At 42.9% G+C, this 27,722-nt stretch overlaps 1 protein-coding gene across 1 annotated transcript in view; it reads left to right on the plus strand.

The window, feature by feature from the left end:
* Positions 1-27,722, plus strand: part of ADGRV1 (adhesion G protein-coupled receptor V1) — a 732,030-nt gene that overhangs the window by 198,878 nt on the left and 505,430 nt on the right. The window contains exons 38-40 of the mRNA XM_073580638.1: positions 9,503-9,682; positions 10,853-11,010; positions 11,182-11,275. Coding sequence (XP_073436739.1) covers positions 9,503-9,682; positions 10,853-11,010; positions 11,182-11,275 — 432 coding nt within the window. The remainder of the gene's footprint in view (positions 1-9,502; positions 9,683-10,852; positions 11,011-11,181; positions 11,276-27,722) is intronic.

The raw sequence follows: 27,722 nt of genomic DNA on the forward strand, positions 1-27,722 counted from the left end.
TAATACAGGAAATGCAATGTCTAATATTATGCAGTTATAACTTTTGGCCACTAGATGGAGCTGGAAACAATACACATTAAAATGTGTGGTAAACTGAGTATTATATACATACAGCAATCATTGTATGTTATCAGAACAGGCACTTAAGAGTCATTGATTATGTCGGAGACAGAACACTCCCCGTCTGGCATCAATCGGATGTCACCATTCTTATTCTCCAAAGGCAACAATAGGACCAGCTTAGTCACTGGTTTGAAGAATGTCTTAGGTCCATCTCCTTTGGCCATCCTGAGTTCAACTTTGCGAACATTACCATCTTTACTCGGAAGTGTAGCAGTCACTAGACCAAGTGGCCACTGGTTCCGATGGGCCTGGCAGTCTTTAACAAGGACGAGGTCACCAATCCGAAGATTAGGCCTGGTAGATTGCCACTTTGTCCGTGGCTGCAAGGTAGACAAATATTGTTTGTGCCACCTGTCCCAGAATGTATTGGCAAGACTTTGAACCTGCCTCCATTGGCGCTTGTAGAGGTCCTTAGCGTCAAAACCTCTCGGAAGGGCACTGGATAGTCCTGTTTTCTGGGTTAGAAGGGTAGCTGGAGTCAATTACAAGGGCTTCTCAGGGTCATTAGGAACTGGAATCAAGGGCCTTGCGTTGATTATAGCTGCGGCTTCTGCCATGAAGGTGGTTAGACTTTCGTGGGTGTCTCGCTGCTCCCTCCTGAAGAAGAGTAGAGTCAAGAATTCTTCGTACTAGATCAATCATTCGTTCCCAAGATCCACCCATGTGTGAGGAGTGAAGTGGGTTGAATGACCAGGTGCAACTTTGGTCACTGAGGAACCTCTCGAGAGTCTTATGGTCTACATTTGAGGGTATGCCCAATTCCTTCGCTGCACCAATGAAGTTGGTACCTCTGTCTGAATGTATATGTTTGCTAGGACCACGGATGGCAATGAAACGTCTCAAAGCATTGATGAAGCTTGAGGTGTCAAGTGACTCAATGAGCTCTATGTGGACGGCTCTGATTGACAGACAGGTAAACATGATTGCCCAACGTTTACTATTGGCTTGTCTGCCTCTCGTGTGACGAGTAACAACTGACCAAGGTCCAAACACATTGAGACCAACGTTGGTAAAAGGAGGGTCTGGGCTGAGTCTATCTGCTGGTAGGTCAGCCATCTTTTGGGTTTGAGTGGAACCACAAAGCTTATGGCAGGTAATACATTTGTAGATGACACTACAGATGAGTTTCTTTGCACCGACAATCCACAGGCCAGCAGTTCTGATGGCTCCTTCTGTGAATAGTCTTCCTTGGTGTTTGACTAGATTGTGGTAGTGTTGCACGATTAGGTAAGCAACATGACATTTTCCAGGAATGATAAGAGGGAATTTCTCCTCAAACTCTATTTTAGCTTCTTTGAGGCGACCTCCTACTTTCAGCAGGCCGTTGTTGTCGATGAATGGGTCGAGTTTTCTCAATGAGCTGCTCGCAGGCATTGAAGCTTTCTTAATGAGACATTGGATTTCCACAGAGTAGGTTTCTCTCTGAACTGTAGAGATGATGTGGTTTCTGGAAGATTTCAAGTCGGAGGTAACATAGGTGTTTTTACAGAGATGCCAACCTTTCCATTTTTCTGTGTCACAAGCTCTGGTGGTCTTGAATGAGCGAGATATATGAGTCAGGCATGTAATGGCTCGAGTAAGTGACTTCTAACTTGAAAATTTGTCAAATCTGTGGGATCCAAGCTGAATATCAGAAGTCATTGTATGAAGTGTCGACACCTGATCGCAGATTTCAGCATCTGAGTCCTCTCCTATCAGTTTAAAGGTGTCTAGACAACGCTCCTCAGTGTACAATAGTTTTGGTCCTGAGAGAAATGTTGTGCTCTCTAGTCGACTTGCATCAACTGCTCTAGTTGCATGATCTGCAGGGTTTTGGTCCGTAGGGATGCAATTCCACTGTTTTGGATGCACTGATCTCCTAATTCGTAGCACTCTGTTGTTGAGATAAACGTAGAATCGCCTGGTTTCATTGTGGATGTATCCCAGTACTATGCTGTCTGAGTAGAACTTGGCTTGTGTCAAGTCGATATCCATCTCGGACGTGATGAACTCTGCTAACTCGACGGCTAAGACTGCAGCACACGGTTCTAACCTCAGTATGGTGTGCTCTGGTTGTGGAGCAAGTTTGGCTTTCCCCATGACGAATCCAATGTGGCTCTGACATTTGGAGTCCACAGTTTTGAGATAGGCAACAGCCGCAATTGTTTTGACAGAAGCATCTGCAAATACATACAGTCTTTGGCTCTGTATCTCTGTAGACGGCACAGGGGTGTATGGCCTTGACATATTCAGGTTGGAGAGAGCTGCTAAAGAGTTCTTCCATGCTTCCCACTGGGTTCTCTTATCAGGTGGCAGAGGTGCATCCCAGTCAGAAGTCTCCTTGGTTAAGTCTCTTAGTATGACTTTGTCTTGTATAGTAACAGGAGCTGCAAAACCTAAGGGATCGTACAGACTATTGATGGTAGACAGGACACCTCTGCGTGTGAAAGGCTTTTCTTCCTGGCTGACCTGAAAGGTAAAAGTGTCTGATTGTAGATTCCAAAGAAGCCCGAGGCTGCGTTGCATTGGTGTGGGGTGTGACCCTAGGTCCAGGTCTCTGAGACCGTTACACAAGTCTTGTGAAGGGAATGCTTTCATAAGTTCTTGGCTGTTTGAGGCTATTTTGTGAAGCCTGAGGTTAGAGCAAGCAAGCATCTCCTGTGCTCTCCTGAGAAGACTGATGGCAGTCTCATTTGAAGGCATGGCTTTCAGACAGTCATCAACATAAAATTTTTTCTCTACGAATTGTCTGACATCTGGCCCGTATTCCGTTTCTCCTTCTAGAGCTGACCTTTTGAGTCCAAAGATGGCAACTGCAGGAGAAGGGCTATTGCCAAAGATGTGCACTCTCATGCAATACTCTGTGACTTCTTTAGTAGGATCATTGTCTCTGTACCAGAAGAATCTTAGGAAGTTCCTGTCTCTCTCTCTCACAAGGAAACAATGGAACATTTGCTTGATGTCAGCGATGAAGGCTGAAGGCGATGGAATCCTTACGGAAGCGCATAAGTACTCTCAGCAGTTTGTTATTGAGATCTGGTCCTGTCAGTAGAACATCATTCAGGGAGACATCATCAACCTTAGCACTGGAGTCGAACACCACTCTAATCTGGCCCGGTTTCTTAGGGTGGTATACTCCAAACATGGGTAAGAACCAGCATTCTTCAGAGTCTTTGAGAGTGGGAGCTAGTTCTGCATGGCAGTTCTCAAATATCTTTGACATGAATGAGAAGAATTGATCTCTCATCTCTGGCTTCTTTTTCCGATTATGTTTGAGAGAGGAGAAACGTTTGAATGCCTGATCTTGTTTGGTAGACGTGGTCTGTGTGTTCTGAAGTGAAGTGGTGCGACCCAGCTTTTGGTCTCATCTTTTACGAGCCCTTTGTCCATTACCTCTAAGAACAGCTTATCCTCTACCGACATTGCTACCTGATTGTCTTGCTTAGTTCTCTGGAAGACTGTGCACCCCAACTGACCGTCATAGCTTCCTGACACGATACTGCCTTCATGAGTAGAATCTATTAAGAGATTGGGTAGTTGGATGCTGTGTGGCAGTTCTTTGACATGGAACTCATTGTTGCAAGGTTGAAACAGAGATGGGCGCCCTTTCTCCAGTGTATTTGTTAGCATGCTTGTCACAGAAGATGGGGCGTGCATGTGTTCCAAGCATACGTTTCCTATTATGACTCATCCTAGGTCTAGCTTTTTGGCATAGGGAGCATTGTTGAGTCCATTAATAAGACTTCTCACTTTATGAACCTGCAGGATATCTCTTCCCAACAGCAGTGTTATCTGTGCCTGAGGTGTGCTATGCATTTAAGTGCGCATGATGGATTGCCACATCTGGTGTAGAGATTTCAGACCTGTTGTCTGGGATCTGATTACACTCGATGATTGTAGGTAGTGGCAGGCAGAATTGTCCATTTAAGGACTCAATTTGGTAGTCAGTGGCTTTCCTGCCCGTTGTTGCCACAGTACCTGCACATGTCTTTAATGAGTAAGGAGTGCTTGGTCCTTTAATGTTGAATAGGTCAAAGAATGTTGATCTAGCCAGGGATCGATTACTTTGATCATCCAAGATAGCATACAGTCTCACAGTTTTGTCTCTATGGCCCTTTGGGTAGACTCTGACGAGGCATATTTTTGAACAAGACCTACTGTCTATTGTCCCTTTACAGACTTCAGTACATTGTGAAGTGATCTCTGGCGTAGCTGCATCAGTGCTCTTTTCCTCCCCGCCATGCTCACTGTCAGCTGGCGTGTTCTGTGCACTCCATGGAGCTGGGCCAGGGTGTAGGGCAGTGTTATGATCTGTGGTACCACATTCTGTGCATTTTACACTGACCTTACAATCCGTGGTGGATGAGCAGCACTTGTAGCAGATACTGTTCTCTTTCAGGAAGCTTCTGCGATCTGGCATAGATTTTCCTCTGAAGGCTCTGCATTTCAGGAGAGGATGAGGATTCTGATGAAGCTGGCACTGCTTGTCAGGTTCTCGTACCTTTGTCTCTGATTGAGAGCAGCCAGCAGACCTGTAATTGGAACTTGGAGAAGAAACATTAGTCCTGTGCACTGCCACAGATGTTCTGCGTGGGTTTGCAGCTGGTGGTGGTGCGGCATATGACATTGTAAAGTCAAAGCTGGGATTATTTCTGATTGCCTCTTGTTCGTGTATAAAGTCTACAAAAACGGAGAAGGGAGGGAATGAAACACTGTGTTTGTATTTGTATGTGGAGCCACCTCTCCTGAAGATTGTAGGGCAACTTTTGGACTGTAGGGTTAACACCTTTGGCTGTGTCGAGGTATGCAAGTCCTGGTAGGTCACCTTCACATTTGGCAACTAGGACCTCATGTAGCAGGTCACCTAGCTCTCTAAGTCTTGGGAGACCTTTGCTAGATTTTTTGGAAAGTCATCGATTCTTTTGAACAAGGCTCTCTCTATTACCTCTGCAGAGCCGTAACACTCATCTAGCCTCTTTCAGATCTCTTTAAGGCCTATTTGAGGGTGGTTTATATTAATGTCTCTGATCCTTACTGCGTGTTTGACTGACTCTTCTCCCCGGTATTTGACTAAGAGGTCTATCTCTTCCCTGTTTTTTAGCTCCAAGTCTCTAGTAACATTTTGGAACGAAGCTTTCCAAGCTCTGCAACCTTCAGCGTGGTCAGTGAATTTCATGAGTCCATTGGCAACTAGATCACGTCGTGTGAAGATCCTAGCAAGTTCTGATGTGAACCGGTTGTCAGCAGAGTATACTGGTGATGGGTCACCCTCATAGTGATGTGAGGTGCGTTCATACCTGTTAGTAACATCAGGGTGGCGCCAGTCGGTGTCATACTGCTTCGGTCTGACATGCGGTATTGTCAGCAAGGTGATTCACGTTGGTTACCTGGTGAGGGGCAAGGAAGACAGGAGAGTTGCTTTGCTTCACGTTTTCCTGGAGCTGAGCCTCATGATGACTCTCACTCGTTTCACTGGATGTGTCGTGATCTTGGTTATAGTTTTGGATCAGGAAGTTCATTAACATATTGAGATGTGCGTTGTGGTGAATCTTGCAGCGGCAACTTCAGACTTGACATACTGCTGCGACTATGCAGCTCAGGGTTGTGTGCGTCTTCCAGTGCTTCTGCCTCTGCCAGTGCTGCAGCCGCTTCCTTTTTTGCAGCTAGGCTCTCTAAGGCAGCATCCACACGTGCCTTCTCTAACTGCGTCTTTCTCTCTTGCTTATCTCTTTGTATGCGTGACTTTCTCTCTTGATCATCTCTTTCTATGCGTGACTTTCTCCCTTGATCTTCTAGGTGTGTTTTCTCTAGTTTAAGTTGCATCTTTTCTTCAGCATACCTTGCTCGCATTTTGGCGTCCTCAGCATTTGCGCGGGCAATGTGTTGGTCTCTGTGTAGCCGGTAACTTGAATCTCACTAGATGGATTTCTGCAGCATCACTAGTTTCTGCAAGCTGGATGAAGGGGTGTCTTTTCCCTGAATTGCACTAGCTGGATTACGCTGTGTAACTGGCCTCTGCAGGATGGAAGGCTGTTCTCTCTGTATTCCCACTAGCTGGAGAGCCGGTGTTTTACTGTCATGTCCTCACTAAATGAACGGGATTCATATTGCTTAGGCTGCTTTCACAATTGCGTTTTTTTGCTGTGTGTTTTTTGCACACAAAAACTCATGAAAAAAACGCATCATGTGTTTGTTTGTGTTTTTTGCGGGTTTTGGTGCGTTTTTTAAAAAAACGCATGCTTTTTTTGTGCATACGTGCGCATTACAATGCGCACCCATAGACTTTAATGGGTGTTTTGCTGTAAAAAAAATGCATTGAGTGCGCATGCGGTTTTTTGGGGCAAGTCGGACGCACAAAAAATGCAACAGGATGCATTTTGTACGCCCAAGCGCACACTAAAAAAAACCGCAAATGCGTACAAACGCATGTATATGCGCACATATGCGCACCCATGTTAAAGTATAGGGAAAAAAATGCATGTGTTTTTTTGCGCTAAAAAACAGCGCAAAAAAATGCAAGTGTGATACCAGCATTAACAAGCAGCTAAACAGTTATACCGGGGTCCAATAAGGGAGACTGTAGTTGAATCTGTGGTTTATTGAACGTAGGTACAGTGAGGCAAAAAAGTATTTAGTCAGTCAGCAATAGTGCAAGTTCCACCACTTAAAAAGATGAGAGGCGTCTGTAATTTACATCATAGGTAGACCTCAACTATGGGAGACAAACTGGGAAAAAAAAATCCAGAAAATCACATTGTCTGTTTTTTTTTTCATTTTATTTGCATATTATGGTGGAAAATAAGTATTTGGTCAGAAACAAAATTTCATCTCAATACTTTGTGATATATCCTTTGTTGGCAATGACAGAGGTCAAACGTTTTCTGTAAGTCTTCACAAGGTTGCCACACACTGTTGTTGGTATGTTGGCCCATTCCTCCATGCAGATCTCCTCTAGAGCAGTGATGTTTTTGGCTTTTCGCTTGGCAACACGGACTTTCAACTCCCTCCAAAGGTTTTCTATAGGGTTGAGATCTGGAGACTGGCTAGGCCACTCCAGGACCTTGAAATGCTTCTTACGAAGCCACTCCTTCGTTGCCCTGGCGGTGTGCTTTGGATCATTGTCATGTTGAAAGACCCAGCCACGTTTCATCTTCAATGCCCTTGCTGATGGAAGGAGGTTTGCACTCAAAATCTCCCGATACATGGCCCCATTCATTCTTTCATGTACCCGGATCAGTCGTCCTGGCCCCTTTGCAGAGAAACAGCCCCAAAGCATGATGTTTCCACCACCATGCTTTACAGTAGGTATGGTGTTTGATGGATGCAACTCAGTATTCTTTTTCCTCCAAACATGACAAGTTGTGTTTCTACCAAACAGTTCCAGTTTGGTTTCATCAGACCATAGGACATTCTCCCAAAACTCCTCTGGATCATCCAAATGCTCTCTAGCAAACTTCAGACGGGCCCGGACATGTACAGGCTTAAGCAGTGGGACACGTCTGGCACTGCAGGATCTGAGTCCATGGTGGCGTAGTGTGTTACTTATGGTAGGCCTTGTTACATTGGTCCCAGCTCTCTGCAGTTCATTCACTAGGTCCCCCCGCGTGGTTCTGGGATTTTTGCTCACCGTTCTTGTGATCATTCTGACCCCACGGGGTGGGATTTTGCATGGAGCACCAGATCGAGGGAGATTATCAGTGGTCTTGTATGTCTTCCATTTTCTAATTATTGCTCCCACAGTTGATTTCTTCACTCCAAGCTGGTTGGCTATTGCAGATTCAGTCTTCCCAGCCTGGTGCAGGGCTACAATTTTGTTTCTGGTGTCCTTTGACAGCTCTTTGGTCTTCACCATAGTGGAGTTTGGAGTCAGACTGTTTGAGAGTGTGCACAGGTGTCTTTTTATACTGATAACAAGTTTAAACAGGTGCCATTACTACAGGTAATGAGTGGAGGAAAGAGGAGACTCTTAAAGAAGAAGTTACAGGTCTGTGAGAGCCAGAAATCTTGATTGCTTGTTTCTGACCAAATACTTATTTTCCACCATAATATGCAAATAAAATGAAAAAAAAACAGACAATGTGATTTTCTGGATTTTTTTTTCTCAGTTTGTCTCCCATAGTTGAGGTCTACCTATGATGTAAATTACAGACGCCTCTCATCTTTTTAAGTGGTGGAACTTGCACTATTGCTGACTGACTAAATACTTTTTTGCCCCACTGTATATAAATGTGTGGTAAAACTACAACAGAAACAGATACATAGGATCAGTATTGGGTTCATGGAAATATACAATACACATAACATACAATCTGAACTACTAGCTGAGCAGGGGGTGTAACTAAGCTAGCTAATATAAGACAGAAATCATATACAGAGAGGATGATTACATACCACCAATGCTAACAGAAGGGGAAACAGAGCAATGAGGTGCTTCCACTATGCAGACTTGAAAGAAATGGCCGACTGAAGAGAGAAAGGGGGCTGGGATAGACCATGGTACCTTGCAAAGTTACCCAGAATACATTAGAAATTGGAGGGAAATAATACAGGAAATGCAATGCCTAATATCATGCAGTTATAACTTTTGGCCACTAGATGGAGCTGTAAACAATACTCATTAAAATGTGTGGTAAACTGAGCATTATATACATACAGCAATCATTGTATGTTATCAGAACAGGCACTTAAGAGTCATTGATTATGTCGGAGACAGAACAACCGTACTACTCCAGGGATGATTTTTCTGTTATTATACCATTTGTTAGTGCTCAGTTACGTACAGTATGTTCAGTGCATGCATTAAAATACTTAACAGTCTCTTTCTTCTGCTCTTGTCATTCCGGTCCCCTCCTGGACCTGCTAGCTTATATAGTATTTTGGCTTGGACTGGAAGTCACTTTTTCAATTTAAGTCTATGAGACTCAGAATGAGATTCTTATAGACTTACATTAAGAAAGGAAGTAACAGTCGATTGTGTGAGCAAGCAAGAAAGAGCTACAGACACATGATGCAGGAGAGGGCCCAGAGCACCACTGCAAACGGCAGAAGATGGAGACCGGTAAGTATTTTAATGTACATAATGTACATACATACCAATGGCTAACAAATGTTGAAATACAGAAAAGCTGTTTAGTGAGAAATTAAATAGCTATAAACCTGTTTCATATATTTCATGTGATCTCGCTTAGGTTCATTACAATTTGTAGTTTCTTACACACGTGGTGTCAAGAGTCGTAATATTTAACAATGTGAATATACAGCTGAATTCAGCTTCAAGAATTTTAGGGCTACATTTTTGCTGTGCATAATGTTATAAGGGTTTCATTGACTTAAGTACTTGGAAGAGAACAATAGATGTCTTCAGCCATTTATGTTCTTGTATTTTTACATATTTTATCAGGGATTTCGGGGCCTGGTGCAGCCGTTCTTGATGAGCAAGGATATCAAGCAGTTCTCACTGTAGAAGCCAGTGATGAGCCACATGGACTGTTAAGTTTTGCTCCTTCTTCAAGGACCATGACAACTCAGGAAGCTGATAAAACTATTCAGCTCTTTATCAATCGAGAATATGGATCCTTAGGTTAGTGACAAATACTTCTAGTATTCTGAAACACATAAATAGACAGACAAACAGACAGGCATATTGATAGATAGATAGATATGGGATAGATAGATATATCGATAGATAGTTAATAGATAAATATGGGATAGATAGATAGACTGTGAAGTATTTGATCTGCTAGATGTTCCTCGATCACTGTCAGTGCACCCAGTACTAAGCTCGCCAATTTGCAATGACAAGAACGTAGTGTAGAGTGTAGGTGTCCAGTGTAAAATTTGGTGGAGGCTGAATATTAGAAATGGGCTGTTTATCATATAGATACATTCTAGACATGTGTAGGATTCTAATTCTGATGCAACTATTTGGGCAAAGCCCTTTCCCATTCCAGCATGACTTTGCCCTTTTGTACAAAGTGAGGTTGACTTGAAGAGTTTGGTGTGGAGGAATTCAATAGATCTACACAGACTGTGTACCATAACCCGATAAACACTATTGACATGAACTAAAACACTAAATACAAGCCAACCCTTCCGTCCAACATCGGTGTCTGACTTCACAAATGCTGTTTTGGCTATAAAAGTACAGAGTTCCTGACACAACAAATTTTGTGAAAAGCCGTTAAGGAAGGGAGACTGTTATCGCTGCAAAAGTGGTCTAAACTCTTAATTAATTTCTTTTAAAGTGAGATAACCAAAAATAATTTCATATACTGTAAGAGCAATTTCTGGTGTACACATACTGTATTTTTGGGTGATGTTGTGAAGATAAAACAAATAGATAGATGATAAATCGATTCCTTTGTAGGTAGACAGACAAATTACATTAGATAGATATGAGATAGATATGAGATAGCTAGAATAGATAGGTAGATAGATATCAGATAGGTAGATAGCTCAATTTGATGCATGCCCACCAGTTGTGAACCAACATAACACTTAGGACAGAGAAAAACTATAAGCTGTGGTCAGCACTCCAGAAAGTTCAGATGCAAAAACAGGTGATCTATTTGGCCATTTGCAAAGTGTCACATGGAAAATTAAACCACCAGATTTTGCATCTGAGCTTTCTGGAGAGCTGACAACATCATATGTATTTGTAGATAGAAAATATTCATTTCCAGAGCTATTACATGTCATAACTGTGTTTTTATAGTGTAAAACATCTGTGATGTATTTGTGCATTTATTAGGAGATGTTAATATCACTTACACCACATCTGTGGCACATCTTCTGAATGACACCAGTATAAGCCCAGCAGCACCAGGCCTTGACTATATTGCCACAACTGGATCTTTGATCATTTTAGATGGAGAAACAACTGGTACCATTAATGTGACTATTTTAGAGGTAAAGTTTTGTTCAAGTTTGCTATTTATATGTACAAATAAATAGATGTAGGTAATTATTACTTTTGATTTGTACTTTATAAGTAACATCTTGAATTGAATTTATAGATCTGATAATCTGCTTTAGGCAAATTGATGAAAAATGTTTTAGATTGTATATTTTTCCGCTCAGGACGATATACCGGAGCTCCAGGAGTACATCTTCGTCACTCTAGTGTCTGTGGAACTGACTGTGAAGTTAGCGACATCTTCTCCTCCGCGTTTAGGTATTGCTTTAGATCACGTTAGATAAGAGATTTAATTGTTTAGTCCTGTGTATAACTCATGTATGAGGAAAATAAAACACATTCATTTCCTAGTATTACTGGTTTGGTGGAAACCCCTCTGGAACAGCCCCAGATTGCATAACTTAATGGGGTTTTCTTCTCCTTTGCATTCTCATCAAGCAGTATTATCTCAGGAAGCTAATAAAACTTTACTAATGATGTGTAATATGTAAAATGCTAGGATTCAGCTCTGCTAGCCGGTCCAAGCAGTTGTCATTCAATTTGCACACTTACGGTGATGTGCCGTCTAGCTTCTCATCCACATGTCTCAATAGAACATGGAGAGAAGCGGATGGGACACTAGTCAGTGGGACACTGACTGTGTGTGTACAAGTTGTCACAGAGCCGTATCCTAACAGAGTGTCCTGGAGTGGAAAACCCTTTTAACAAGAAATAGCAAATTAAAGAGCATATATAAAGTGGGTATGGAAAGTACTCAGACCCCTTTAAATTTTTCACTCTTTGTTTTATTGCAGCCATTTGGTAAATTCAAAAAAGTTCATTTTTTCTCATTAATGTACACTCTGCACCTAATGTACACTCTGCACCTCATCTTGACTGAAAAAAACAGAAATATAGAATTTTTTCCAAATTTATTAAAAAAGAAAAATTGAAATATTACAGGGTCATAAGTATTCAGATCCTTTGCGCAGACACTCATATTTAAGTCACATACTGTCCATTTTCTTGTGATCCTCCTTGAGATGGTGCTACTCCTTCGTTAGAGTCCAGCTGTGTTTAATTAAACTGATAGGCCTTGATTTGTAAAGGCACACACCTGTCTATATTAAGCCCCCGTCACACAGCGATCTCGCTAGCGAGATCGCTGCTGAGTCACAAGTTTTGTGACGCAACAGCGATCTCACCAGCAAGCTCGCTGTGTGTGACACTTATTAGCGACCGGCCCCCTGCCGGGTATCGCTGATCGTGCGCGAATGGCCTGGACATTTTTTTGATCGTTGGTTTCCCGCTGGCCAGCACGCATCGCTGCGTGTGGCAGGCAGGAGACCAGCGATCAGCGAGCTGGAACTGGTAACCAAGGTAAACATCGGGTTTCTAAGCGCCGCGCAGCGCTTAGAAACCCAATGTTTACCTTGGTTACCAGCTCCCTCCACCAGCACGCTGGTTTCTAACATACACAGCGGGTAATTAAGCGACGTGTGTCGCTTGTTACCCGCGTGTCGCTGTCCTGATTGCTGCTTAGATCTGCCTGTTTGGCAGCTCACCAGCGATCATGTAGCGACACACCAGTGATCCTGACAAGTTCATATCGTTGTCGGGATCGCTGGTGAGTCGCTATGTGTGACGGGCCCTAAGACCTCACAGCTCACAGTGCATGTCAGACCACATGAAAATCATGTTGTCAAATGATCTGGCCAAGGAGCTCAGAGACAGAATTTGGCAAGGCACAAATCTGGCCAAGCTTACGAAAGAATTTCTGCAGTACTCAAGATTCCTAAGAGCACAGTGACCTTCATAGTCCTTAAATGGAAGAAATTTGGGACCACCAGAAATCTTCCTAGACCTGGCCATCCAGCCAAACTGAGCAATCATGGGAGAAGAGCTTTGGTGAGAGAGGTAAAGAAGAACCCCAAGATCACTGTGGCTGAGCAGATGCAGTATGGAGATGGGAGAAAGTTCCACAAAGTCAACTATCACTGCAGCCCTCCACCAGTGGGATCTTTATGGCAGAGTAGCCTGACGGAAACCTCTCCTCAGTGCAAGACATATGAAAGCCCGCATAGAGTTTGCTAAAAAACACATGAAGGTCTCCCAGGCTTTGAGAAATATGTTTCTCTGGTCTGATGAGACGTAGATAGAACTTTTTGGTGATAATTCTAAGTGGTATGTGTGGAGAAAACCAGACACTGCTCATCACCTGCCCAATACAATCCCAACAGTGAAACATGGTGGTGGCAGCCTCATGCTATCGGTGTGTTTTTCAGCTGCAGGGACAGGACGACTGGTTGCAATTGAAGGAAACATGAATGCGGCCAAGTAAAGAGATATCCTGGATGAAAACCTCTTCCAGAGTGCTCTGGACCTCAGACTTGGCCGAAAGTTCACTTTCCAGCAAGACAATGACCCTAAGCACACAGCTAAAATAACAAAGGAGTGGCTTTCAGAATAACTCTGTGACCATTCTTGACTGGCCCAGGCAGTGCCCTGACCTAAACCCAATTGAGCATCTCTGGAGAGATCTGAAAATTGCTGTCTACCAACGTTCACCATCCACCCTGACAGAACTGGAGAGGATCTGCAAGGAAGAATGGCAGAGGATCCCCAAATCCAGGTGTGAAAAACTTGTTGCATCATTCCCAAGAAGACTCATGGCTGTACTAGCTCAAAAGGGTGCCTCCATTAAATACTGAGCAAAAGGTCTGAATACTTGTGACCATGTAATATTTCAGATTTTATTTTTTAATAAATTTGCAGAAACTTCTTCATTTCTGTTTTTTTTCTGTCAAGATGGGGTGCAGAGTGTACATTAAGGCCGGAGTCACACTAGCGATAAAAACGGTCTAATGCAATGCGATAAAAAATCGCATTGCATTCGAACCCATTTTATTCTATGGGGCAGCTCACATCATGCGATTTTTTTATCGCATCCGATCGTCGGACCGAGACAATCGCAGCATGCTGCGATTGTCACCGATTTTCGGATCGGATTCGACAATGCAAGTCTATGGATGCGATAAAAAAATCGCATGGAAAACGCACCACACGTGTGACTTGCGATTAAAATCGCAAGACTTTTCCAGGTCTACAGGATAGAGCATCAGGCATTGGCACTGGATGTCAATTTGATGCCTAGATGCGAATAAAATCGGTTCGTCGCCGGAAAATGGGATGACAGACGGATATCTGGCCAAGAAACCTTTGTGTGATTTCGTACCGTTAAAATCTGACCGATTTTTTATTGGTTGTGTGTGACTCCAGCCTAATGAGAAAAAAGTGAACTGTTTTGAATTTACCAAAATGGCTGCAATGAAACAAAGAGTGAAATTTTAAAGGGCTCTAAATACTTTCTGTACCCACTGTATTTTCCCAAAACCAAGCACTATACAGTAGCACAAAAGTCAGGCTCAGCATAATGAATGCTAAATTCATCTGGTAGTGTCCTTTATCCAGAATTTATAAGAACATGGATTTCATAATGCTGCATTACCCCATTACAGAGGTTTGTCAGTCAATAAAATGTTTTTTACAAGTGGTTATATATAATAAAAGAAATAATGCTCCCCTGCACCAATCCCCCAAAGGTTCTGTTCTGGCCATTATCTAGTCTCCATTGATCTGTGCTTCCTGCTTCCATCCTCGTCACACATGGCTGGAAATGTCCGCACAGCCAATCGCAGCAGTGATTGTCTGACATATCAGAAATTGCAGTATCCTTGCCCTCTTAGTTATAACGTCTCAACTATGGTATTTAAGATTGTTTGGCCCACCCATTACCCTCTTAGCACAATATCACGTACATATATGTGATTGTCAGGTTGACCGTGTCTGAAGAGAACTCCGGAGTTGAGCGCTCTCCACGCCAGGCAGATACCAGCTATATTATGCGGTCATCATATGTCTCTAGCAGTGGAGGTTGGAGCTAAGCTCCCACAAGGTTGTTAACCATTCAAAAGCCACGGTCAATCTCTGACAGCATCATTTAAGTGTACCCAGTTTAAATGTGACACAATCGTGGGGCTCTGATGGGTTACCATTGCAGCCAGGGGGCTGCTGAAGCCCTCCATTGCTGCCATCTTGGTCCTCCTTTGATGCTTGGCTGTATGCTGAACTTCAAAAGAAACAGTGATTTTCACTGTATATTGCAATATTGTGGTATTGCAGAATCTAGCATCCCATTTGATATATATTTTAAACTCTACTTCTAGCAACAACTGGAATCCAGTGGATTGCAGTGGTAATAATTGTAAACAACTAACTTTATAACTGTGATCCAATATACATTCCTAAGGGGATAACAAAAGCAAAAAATACAAACATCCTAAAATAAAAAATTAAAAAAGAAACTGCAAATAATGCATAAAGGTAATAATAATAATAAGGGTATTTAGTAAACATAATTTTGATCAAAAGAATGTACAAGCCATCCCGCCACATCAAGGCAACCCTTGTGGGACAGTCCTAACTCTAGTATTTAAAACCTTTCCACTTTCCAAGTGACATGAATGTGAACAAGGATCGAGCGGCTGAACCACTAGTAAAAGCAAAGACCAGACAGGATGGATTTCCCAGCTCAGAAAGAGGGCGGTCACACCCTTATATGCACTGAATGCACAATGAAATGAATAAAAAACTGGAGTCTGAACTGAGAAAGTAAGTTAATGTGTATGCACATTGTGAGTGCATATTAACACATGACCATTAACCAGAGAAAACAAAAAAAACAAAAAACACAAATATCCTAAAATAAAAAACTAAAAAATAAACTGCAAATAATGCATAAAGGTAATAATAATAATAAGGTCCCTTTATTCTTCTGAGCAGTGTATATTCCTAAGGGGATGCATGAAAATTTTTTAAATCTTAAATTAATATGGAAATAAAAGTTAAATTTGAATTACACATTCTCTTTTTTTCTTTTTCATCTATCTAAAATAAGTATGAGCTCCCCCAGAAGCCATCTTATATATCACTGAGAGGTGTTTGCACTTTACTGCAAAGGTTTGACTGACTGATTTCAACAGGAAGTTTTTTTTTTAATAATTTTCTTTTATAGTTTAGAAAAAAAAATATTAAACTGGGTCGTGGTTTGTTTCACAATATTTGTGTAGTTTATGTTAGAACAAGGGCTATGGGCACTTTATTCTGTCTCTCAATAAGTTGTAATTTGCCTTATTTCCTATTTTCTGTAAACGTTAACGGTTATTTCTTGTTTTCTTCTGTGCATGCTCATAGAATTTATATCTTACAGGATAAAAGGTACTGTAACTAACTAGCTGTCTAACAATCTCTTCTGTGTATCTCCAGTAAATACATACATTGAGATTATGAGTCTCCAGGCTTGCACAGTAGTATGATGAAATAATTCACATATTATTTGCAGTGATTGCCACCAAATTTGGCTGCAAGATTGTAATAATCTATATATGTCTCTACTGTATTTTATTTGCTGCAAGTATATAGAGAAATTATATCATCCTTAGAGCAAAATTAAAAAGTAGCAGAAATAAACTAAAATGGAACTGTACTTTCTTCAAACTTTGCGTAAAACAAAAGTACAATAGTACAAGTGCATATTGTACACTTTGCAATATATATTTGAGAATCGTGCTTCTTTCTCTACTCCTTCCCCTCTCCCTGCCTCCTGAACTCATCATTCACTCAATCAGCTCAACACCCTCTTGCTAAAGACAAGATGGACTTCCAGCACACTGAGATGTTAGGTTACACCTTCTATTATACTCAGTTGTGAGGGGCATCGCGGAAAGATCTGTTAGCAGAATGAGAAAACAAGCAGAGGGAGAAACATAAAGTGTCTGAGCTTTCTAACAAGTCTTTTACCTCACTCCAGAGCAGGATTTACATCTACACTGCTCAGTACTTCCAGCCTCTATGCTCACTGATGGTTCTGTATTTGTGCTGTGTAAGGAAGACGTAATTGCAAGTAGTCTCCTTCCACTAGCTCAGACAATTGCAAAAAAAACAGACAGAGCCTGCAATGGTAAAAACTAGAGAAAATGCAGGATACACGTAATATAGTGGCCAGAAATAGTGTTAGTACTAATGTGCATACAGGACAACTTATTCTGAAAAGTTAAACTTTAAATACACTGGTCCACATATAGCTCATGTGCTGAGATTGTGTACATGTTTTTAAAATGTAAGTCTGAGTTTTATTAATATTTAACAGCCATTATGCAAGTAGACAATTTTTTCTTTTATTGTATACTTATGGGATCCAGGCTGTACCCAAACAAAAGGGTTTCTTTACCCATCAGTGACATGGAAGGAACGTTGTAATTATCGCTGATCTTCCAATGCTTGACTGGGAAACAATGTTGCTGGTGGTCACAGGGTTTCCTTCATATATTAAACTGAACAATGCTAGCTAAACCTAAAGGTTGTGATATTATTTAAAATGAAAAAAGACCATAAACAGAGAAAAACACCACAATGACATTAGTAACATAGAATACATCTTAGGAAACTTTTTTGACATCTTGACAATAAAAATCATAAAATGTGGTCTTGTGACCTCCTCAATATACAACACAGCAAAGGAATAAAAACAAACACCAGTAAGACATCACCACAATAAAAAATATTCAAAAAAAAACCGCTACACCGACATCATCACATTAAAATACATGTTATAAATGAGGACTAGTGATGAGCGAGTATACTTGTTGCTCGGGTGATCTCCGAGTATTTTGGCGTCCTTGGAGATTTAGTTTTCGTCGTCTCAGCTGCATGATTTGTGACTTGCAGACAGGCTGAATACAAGAGGGAATTATTCCCTAACAAACAGGCATTCCACACATGTATTCAGCCTGTCTAGCAAGTCATGCAGATAAGACGAAGAAAACTAAATCTCCGAGCAACCCAAAATATTCGGAGATCACCTGAGCATGCTCGAAAATCCTGAGCAACGAGTATACTCGCCCATCACTAATGAGGACACAAATTACTGTGACAGCAACCACAATAGAACATGACATTTCAAAAGAGCAGACTATGAATGAAGAGAAACATTATATTTATGTCATCACAATAGAATAGGATTTAGAAATCATGACAAACATTATATAACATGATCAGAATAGATAACACAGTCTATCATGATGATGTTATAATAGAAAACACCTTAGAATTGAAGACACGGGCTACTGTGCCATCAAAGCAAAAGAGCGCAGCCTCGGAATAAAAGTAAATACTATTGGGAAATGTTAACAAAGAACACAGTTTTAGAATAAAGCCAAAAACCATTATGACATCAATTCCATGGACACAGCAATAGATAGAGCCACTATTTTAACATAGTCAAAATAGAACAGAGCCACAGTAGAACACAGCCTATGAGTAAAAAAACACTATTGTGACGAAGCACAGAATAAGTAAAAAAAAGCACAAAATAAGAAACAAAATTGATTACTGCTTATATACATTGACATTAATAATGCCATTAAAGGTAGAACAAAAGAGAACTGTAAACAAACTTTGTAATATATCTTCACAAAAATATGCTTTTTTTTTTAACTTGCAATACACTTCTCCTCCACCATACCTCCAGAACTCATCACTCATCCATGACGTACCGTTTATCAGGGGAGCCCGGTGGTGAATGGCACTGCCACCTTCCCCATCAGTCATCTGATTTTCAAAGCTCTCTGTATCTTTAGGATGCAGATACAATTGAACATGATAATGAAATAAGTAGCAATTAGCTTGATATTCTACCATTAGGTCTGTGCATCTGAGTTGCACTACAGCAGGTGCTATGGAGTTACTTGATTGTGCATGCTGCACAGATTCTCAGTCTGCACAGTGCACAGAGCAGTGCATCAAGGGAATGGGACTAGATCAGTGGTTTATATTCAATTTTTCAATGTTATCAGTACTTGGCATTGTGGGGGCTATTATGCTGTATGTGAGGACTATAGAGGCCATTATACATTGTGGGTGACTGTGGGAGCCAAATACTGTGTGGAATAGTGTGGGGTGGATAACTATGATGGTATAATATTAGCCGTAGCTAGATTATTAAGTGGTGCATTCACAGCTACACTGCTCAGTATTGTAGTTCTGTATAATTACTTCCATATCTCTGCTGCTTCTGTCTGTGGTACTGAATGAAAAAAGAACAGGAAAGCAGGATGCTCTTTATTGTGTGTTTTATGTATGTGAGTATAGCAGCTATACAGTACAAGTCAAAAGTATGAACACATTTGTTTATGCAATGGTTTTCCTTGTTATTATTGGAATTTGCATACTGGAAGTATATGGAAACAAAGAGTAAAGAAACACATTAGAAACAAACCAAATATGTGTTAAGCCTCAGATTCCTCAAAATACCCCCCTTTTTCTCGAATGGCTACTTTACACACTCTTGGCTGTTATAATTGTGTAACAGTTCCTTTGGAAAATAGGTGAAACACTAGAAACTGCAACTGACCCAGCCGGTTCCTATACAGACTAGAGATCCTGATCCCGCAGTCCCTAGTGGTTCCTACATGGGCAGGAATAGCCCTAACAACAGACTAAACAATAACAACTCAGACATATGCTGCCTGAAAGGCCATCGAGTGTTTCACATTCCTCCTTAAAGGGAAGGTGCCGTGTTTTTTCATAATTTAATGTAAAAAAGAAAATAGTGTAAAAAGATATTATCCCCAAAGCTTGACTCAGTGGTGTGTATGGTTTTTTTTTTTTACTGTATTAATGCAGTCACTGGGGGCTGCCATCTTACCTTTCTGGCTGCTGAACGACACTTTCCATGCTCATTTACTGAAGTCCCTGGGCATAAGACATAACAGTCGGCTCCCGACCCTATCTCTTTCATTGCAGCAGCATCAGCTGTGAACTTCGCACGCCTCTGTGGGCAGCTCAATTCACAGCTGTAGATGTGGCCAGGCGCCATCTTATTAGAGTCTAGTGCTTTCCTTTTAGCTCCATTTACACTCTATTGCAAGCCCTGGATGCTGTACTGTTCCAGCATAACGGCTTGGATGTTCACTCTGCCCATACCAGCTGCAGGAGAGGAACCAGGACGAGCTCCTGGAGACTGAGCTGCTCTTTCCAAAACACCCAACCAGCTGCAGCCCCTGCTCTTGCAAAACATAAGAGGAGCTGCTCCCTGCTGTTTCAAAACACTTGGCAATCTGCTGGACATCTAATCCTCTCCTGTGTGATACTGACTGCTGAGCTGTGTATCTAATCCTATCCTGTGTGATTCTGACAGCTGAGCCGTGTATCTAATCCTATCCTGTGTGATACTGACAGCTGAGCCGTGTATCTAACATAGTAACATAGTTTTGAAGGCTGAAGGAAGACCTTATGTCCATCTAGTTCAGCCTATTTTTAGTGCAGCTGTTCTGCATTGTTGATCCTAGGGAAGGCAAAAAACCCAAAGAGTAGAAGCCAATTTTCTCCATAGGGAAAAAAATTCCTTCCCCTAAGCTGGGTCAACCATCTACCTATAATATTCTGTTATTCGTAACCTTCTATACTGTTACTCACAAGAAAAGCATCCATTCCTTTCTTAAATTCATTCAGTGAGTTGGCCATCACCACTTCCTCAGGAAGAGAATTCCAGAGCCTCACTGCTCTTCCCGTGAAGAACCCTCTTCTGTGCTGGTGCAGAAATTGTCTTTCCTCCAAACAAAGAGAATGCCCCCTTGTTCTTGTCACAGTCCTTGGTACAAACAGTTCATTGGATAGATCTCTGTATTGCCCTCTGATATACTTGTACATATATATTAAGTCTCCCCTAAGTCTTCTCTTTTCTAGAGTAAATAGACCTAATTTTGATAACCTTTCTGGGTATTGTAGTGAACCAACTCCATTTATCATTTTAGTAGCTCGCCTTTGAACCCTTTCAAGTTCAGTAATGTCTTTCTTGAGCACCGGCGTCCAAAATTGCACACAATACTCCAAGTGTGGTCTGACGAGTGATTTGTACAGAGGGAGAATTATGTTTTCATCTCGTGTCCCCAGACCTCTTCTGATGCACCCCATGACCCTATTTGCTTTGGTGGCAGCTGCCTGACACTGGGCACTCCAATTTAGCTTCTTATTGACTAAGATGCCTAAGTCTTTTTCCATGTCTGATTTCCCCAGCAGTTTCCCATTTAGTAAGTAATTGTAGCATCTGTTTCTCCTTCCCATGTGCATAACCTTACACTTATCTGTGTTAAACCTCATTTGCCATTTTTCAGCCCAATTCTCCAATTTACTAAAATCTGTCTGTAGTTGCAAACTGTCCTCCTTTGTGTTAACTACCTTACATAGTTTTGTGATACTGTCTGCTGAGCCGTGTATCTAATCCTATCCTGTGTGATACAGTCTGCTGATCCGTGTATCTAATCCTATCCTGTGTGATACTAACAGTTGAGCCGTGTATCTAATCCTCTCCTGTGTGATACTGTCTGCTGATCCGTGTATCTAATCCTATCCTGTGTGATACAGTCTGCTGATCCGTGTGTCTAATCCTATCCTGTGTGATACAGTCTGCTGATCCGTGTATCTAATCCTATCCTGTGTGATACTGACAGCTGAACCGTGTATCTAATCCTCTCCTGTGTGATACTGTCTGCTGAGCCGTTTATCTAATCCTATCCTGTGTGATACAGTCTGCTGATCCGTGTATCTAATCCTATCCTGTGTGTAAGTCTGCTGATCCGTGTATCTAATCCTATCCTCTGTGATACTGTCTGCTGAGCTGTGTATCTAATCCTATCCTGTGTAATACAGTCTGCTGATCTGTGTATCTAATCCTATCCTGTGTGATAGTCTGCAGATCCGTGTATCTAATCCTATCCTGTATGATACCGACAGCTGAGCCGTGTATCTAATCCTCTCCTGTGTGATTCTGTCTGCTGAGCTGTGTGTCTAATCCTATCCTGTGTGATACAGTCTGCTGATCCGTGTATCTAATCCTATCATGTGTGATACAGTCTGCTGATCCTTGTATCTAATCCTATCCTGTGTGATACAGTCTGCTGATCCGTGTATCTAATCCTATCCTGTGTGATACAGTCTGCTAATCCGTTTATCTAATCCTATCCTGTGTGATACTGACAGCTGAGCCGTGTATCTAATCCTCTCCTGTGTGATACTGTCTGCTGAGCCGTGTATCTAATCCTATCCTGTGTGATACAGTCTGCTGATCTGTGTATCTAATCCTATCCTGTGTGATACAGTCTGCTGATCCGTGTATCTAATCCTATCCTGTGTGATACAGTCTGCTGATCCGTGTATCTAATCCTATCCTGTGTGATACAGTCTGCTGATCCGTGTATCTAATCCTCTCCTGTGTGATACTGTCTGCTGAGCCGTGTATCTAATCCTATCCTGTGTGATACAGTCTGCTGATCCGTGTATCTAATCCTATCCTGTGTGATACAGTCTGCTGATCCGTGTATCTAATCCTATCCTGTGTGATACTGACAGCTGAGCCGTGTATCTATTCCTATCCTGTGTGATACAGTCTGCTGATCCGTGTATCTAATCCTCTCCTGTGTGATACAGTCTGCTGATCCGTGTATCTAATCCTATCCTGTGTGATACAGTCTGCTGATCCGTGTATCTAATCCTATCCTGTGTGATACAGTCTGCTGATCCGTGTATCTAATCCTATCCTGTGTGATACACTCTGCTGATCCGTTTATCTAATCCTATCCTCTGTGATACTGTCTGCTGAGCCGTATATCTAATCCTATCCTGTGTAATACAGTCTGCTGATCTGTGTATCTAATCCTATCCTGTGTGATACAGTCTGCTGATCCGTGTATCTAATCCTATCCTGTGTGATACTGACAGCTGAGCCGTGTATCTAATCCTCTCCTGTGTGATACTGTCTGCTGAGCCGTGTATCTAATCCTATCCTGTGTGATACAGTCTGCTGATCCGTGTATCTAATCCTATCCTGTGTGATACAGTCTGCTGATCCGTGTATCTAATCCTATCCTGTGTGATACAGTCTGCTGATCCGTGTATCTAATCCTCTCCTCTGTGATACTGTTTGCTGAGCTGTGCATCTAATCCTATCCTGTGTAATACAGTCTGCTGATCCGTGTATCTAATCCTATCCTGTGTGATACAGTCTGCTGATCTGTGTATCTAATCCTATCCTGTGTGATACTGACAGCTGAGCCGTGTATCTAATCCTCTCCTGTGTGATACTGTCTGCTGAGCCGTGTATCTAATCCTATCCTGTGTGATACAGTCTGCTGATCCGTGTATCTAATCCTATCCTGTGTGATAGTCTGCTGATCCGTGTATCTATTCCTATCCTGTGTGATAGTCTGCTGATCCGTGTATCTAATCCTATCCTGTGTGATACAGTCTGCTGATCCGTGTATCTAATCCTATCCTGTGTGATACTGTCTGCTGAGCCGTGTATCTAAACCTATCCTGTGTGATACAGTCTGCTGATCCATGTATCTAATCCTATCCTGTGTGATACAGTCTGCTGATCCATGTATCTAATCCTATCCTGTGTGATACAGTCTGCTGATCCGTGTATCTAATCCTATCCTGTGTGATACAGTCTGCTGAGCCGTGTATCTAATCCTATCCTGTGTGATACAGTCTGCTGATCCGTGTATCTAATCCTATCCTGTGTGATACAGTCTGCTGATCCGTGAATCTAATCCTATCCTGTGTGATACAGTCTGCTGATCCGTGTATCTAATTCTATCCTGTGTGATACTGACAGCTGAGCCGTGTATCTAATCCTCTCCTGTGTGATAATGTCTGCTGATCCGTGTAGCTAATCCTATCCTGTGTGATACAGTCTGCTGATCCGTGTATCTAATCCTATCCTGTGTGATACTGCTCTCCTGAAATACTCTGTGCTGCTGTCACCCTGCTGGTTTTATGTGTCATCTACATGGTGGTATTGTGTATGATCTATATGGCGGTATTATGTGTGAAGTATATGGCGGTATTATGTGTGAAGTATATGGCGGTATTATGTGAGAACCCTATGGCAGTATTATCTGCTAAAAAGGAACCCATTCTGGGGTGTTTCTGGCTGAGCACCTGCACACGGATCAGGGGTAATAGTTAGGTGCAGTCAGGGGTGGGCTGGTGAGGCAGCTGAAGAGAGGGGTCTCATTTTTATCGTTACTGTATGGCTACATTTCCCCCCATCCTGCTTCCCAGGGTCATCTCGGACTGCGCCTGTCGCCTCACTTTCACACATCGCCAGGACAGGATCTGAGGAGGGGAATGGGGTCTTTCCATGCAAAGTCTGGATCAGAACAGGCCATCAATCAGCAGAAATGTTTCCTGGATTTCTGTGGTGCTGTCACCCTGCTCCTCCCCCATATATCTCCCTCTGTGACCTCCCCCATAGACCAGCACACTGCTCACCTGAAATACTCTGTGCTGCTGTCACCCTGCTCCCAGAATCCTTGCTGCCTGCCATCCTCAGTGACCGAAGACCCCATTCCTCTCCTCAGATCCTGCAAAACAGAAGCCGCGGAGACACCATCACATGTTTCTCAACGCAAGCAGTGACCAGCCAGGTCTTTGCCCGGGAAGGAACAACCACGGGAAGGGCAGTCTCCAATGAAGGAAACCACCTATGCCAAAACATGGTATCCATCCACATACAGCTGTTTCGGGGTATTGCCCCTCATCAGTGTGGAGTAGGAAACTGGCTGGTAGGAGCAATGCCTAGTAAAAAGACTATGAAAAGGAGGATGAATGAACTCATGGAGATCAACATCCGACACTGCGGAGACACCATCACGTGTTTCTCAACGCAGTGATTCTAGAGCACTGCCCCCATCCCTTATGGGAAATATGTAAAACATGCAAAACAGAAGCCGCGGAGACACCATCACATGTTTCTCAACGCAAGCAGTGACCAGCCAGGTCTTTGCCCGGGAAGGAACAACCACGGGAAGGGCAGTCTCCAATGAAGGAAACCACCTATGCCAAAACATGGTATCCATCCACATACAGCTGTTTCGGGGTATTGCCCCTCATCAGTGTGGAGTAGGAAACTGGCTGGTAGGAGCAATGCCTAGTAAAAAGACTATGAAAAGGAGGATGAATGAACTCATGGAGATCAACATCCGACACTGCGGAGACACCATCACGTGTTTCTCAACGCAGTGATTCTAGAGCACTGCCCCCATCCCTTATGGGAAATATGTAAAACATGCAAAACAGAAGCCGCGGAGACACCATCACATGTTTCTCAACGCAAGCAGTGACCAGCCAGGTCTTTGCCCGGGAAGGAACAACCACGGGAAGGGCAGTCTCCAATGAAGGAAACCACCTATGCCAAAACATGGTATCCATCCACATACAGCTGTTTCGGGGTATTGCCCCTCATCAGTGTGGAGTAGGAAACTGGCTGGTAGGAGCAATGCCTAGTAAAAAGACTATGAAAAGGAGGATGAATGAACTCATGGAGATCAACATCCGACACTGCGGAGACACCATCACGTGTTTCTCAACGCAGTGATTCTAGAGCACTGCCCCCATCCCTTATGGGAAATATGTAAAACATGCAAAACAGAAGCCGCGGAGACACCATCACATGTTTCTCAACGCAAGCAGTGACCAGCCAGGTCTTTGCCCGGGAAGGAACAACCACGGGAAGGGCAGTCTCCAATGAAGGAAACCACCTATGCCAAAACATGGTATCCATCCACATACAGCTGTTTCGGGGTATTGCCCCTCATCAGTGTGGAGTAGGAAACTGGCTGGTAGGAGCAATGCCTAGTAAAAAGACTATGAAAAGGAGGATGAATGAACTCATGGAGATCAACATCCGACACTGCGGAGACACCATCACGTGTTTCTCAACGCAGTGATTCTAGAGCACTGCCCCCATCCCTTATGGGAAATATGTAAAACATGCAAAACAGAAGCCGCGGAGACACCATCACATGTTTCTCAACGCAAGCAGTGACCAGCCAGGTCTTTGCCCGGGAAGGAACAACCACGGGAAGGGCAGTCTCCAATGAAGGAAACCACCTATGCCAAAACATGGTATCCATCCACATACAGCTGTTTCGGGGTATTGCCCCTCATCAGTGTGGAGTAGGAAACTGGCTGGTAGGAGCAATGCCTAGTAAAAAGACTATGAAAAGGAGGATGAATGAACTCATGGAGATCAACATCCGACACTGCGGAGACACCATCACGTGTTTCTCAACGCAGTGATTCTAGAGCACTGCCCCCATCCCTTATGGGAAATATGTAAAACATGCAAAACAGAAGCCGCGGAGACACCATCACATGTTTCTCAACGCAAGCAGTGACCAGCCAGGTCTTTGCCCGGGAAGGAACAACCACGGGAAGGGCAGTCTCCAATGAAGGAAACCACCTATGCCAAAACATGGTATCCATCCACATACAGCTGTTTCGGGGTATTGCCCCTCATCAGTGTGGAGTAGGAAACTGGCTGGTAGGAGCAATGCCTAGTAAAAAGACTATGAAAAGGAGGATGAATGAACTCATGGAGATCAACATCCGACACTGCGGAGACACCATCACGTGTTTCTCAACGCAGTGATTCTAGAGCACTGCCCCCATCCCTTATGGGAAATATGTAAAACATGCAAAACAGAAGCCGCGGAGACACCATCACATGTTTCTCAACGCAAGCAGTGACCAGCCAGGTCTTTGCCCGGGAAGGAACAACCACGGGAAGGGCAGTCTCCAATGAAGGAAACCACCTATGCCAAAACATGGTATCCATCCACATACAGCTGTTTCGGGGTATTGTCCCTCATCAGTGTGGAGTAGGAAACTGGCTGGTAGGAGCAATGCCTAGTAAAAAGACTATGAAAAGGAGGATGAATGAACTCATGGAGATCAACATCCGACACTGCGGAGACACCATCACGTGTTTCTCAACGCAGTGATTCTAGAGCACTGCCCCCATCCCTTATGGGAAATATGTAAAACATGCAAAACAGAAGCCGCGGAGACACCATCACATGTTTCTCAACGCAAGCAGTGACCAGCCAGGTCTTTGCCCGGGAAGGAACAACCACGGGAAGGGCAGTCTCCAATGAAGGAAACCACCTATGCCAAAACATGGTATCCATCCACATACAGCTGTTTCGGGGTATTGCCCCTCATCAGTGTGGAGTAGGAAACTGGCTGGTAGGAGCAATGCCTAGTAAAAAGACTATGAAAAGGAGGATGATTGAACTCATGGAGATCAACATCCGACACTGCGGAGACACCATCACGTGTTTCTCAACGCAGTGATTCTAGAGCACTGCCCCCATCCCTTATGGGAAATATGTAAAACATGCAAAACAGAAGCCGCGGAGACACCATCACATGTTTCTCAACGCAAGCAGTGACCAGCCAGGTCTTTGCCCGGGAAGGAACAACCACGGGAAGGGCAGTCTCCAATGAAGGAAACCACCTATGCCAAAACATGGTATCCATCCACATACAGCTGTTTCGGGGTATGTGGATGGATACCATGTTTTGGCATAGGTGGTTTCCTTCATTGGAGACTGCCCTTCCCGTGGTTGTTCCTTCCCGGGCAAAGACCTGGCTGGTCACTGCTTGCGTTGAGAAACATGTGATGGTGTCTCCGCGGCTTCTGTTTTGCATGTTTTACATATTTCCCATAAGGGATGGGGGCAGTGCTCTAGAATCACTGCGTTGAGAAACACGTGATGGTGTCTCCGCAGTGTCGGATGTTGATCTCCATGAGTTCATTCAT

This window comes from Dendrobates tinctorius, unplaced genomic scaffold (genome assembly GCF_039654945.1).
Source record: "Dendrobates tinctorius isolate UK_male_01 unplaced genomic scaffold, ASM3965494v1 ptg000003l, whole genome shotgun sequence".
In the NCBI taxonomy this organism is placed as follows: Eukaryota; Metazoa; Chordata; class Amphibia; order Anura; family Dendrobatidae; genus Dendrobates; species Dendrobates tinctorius.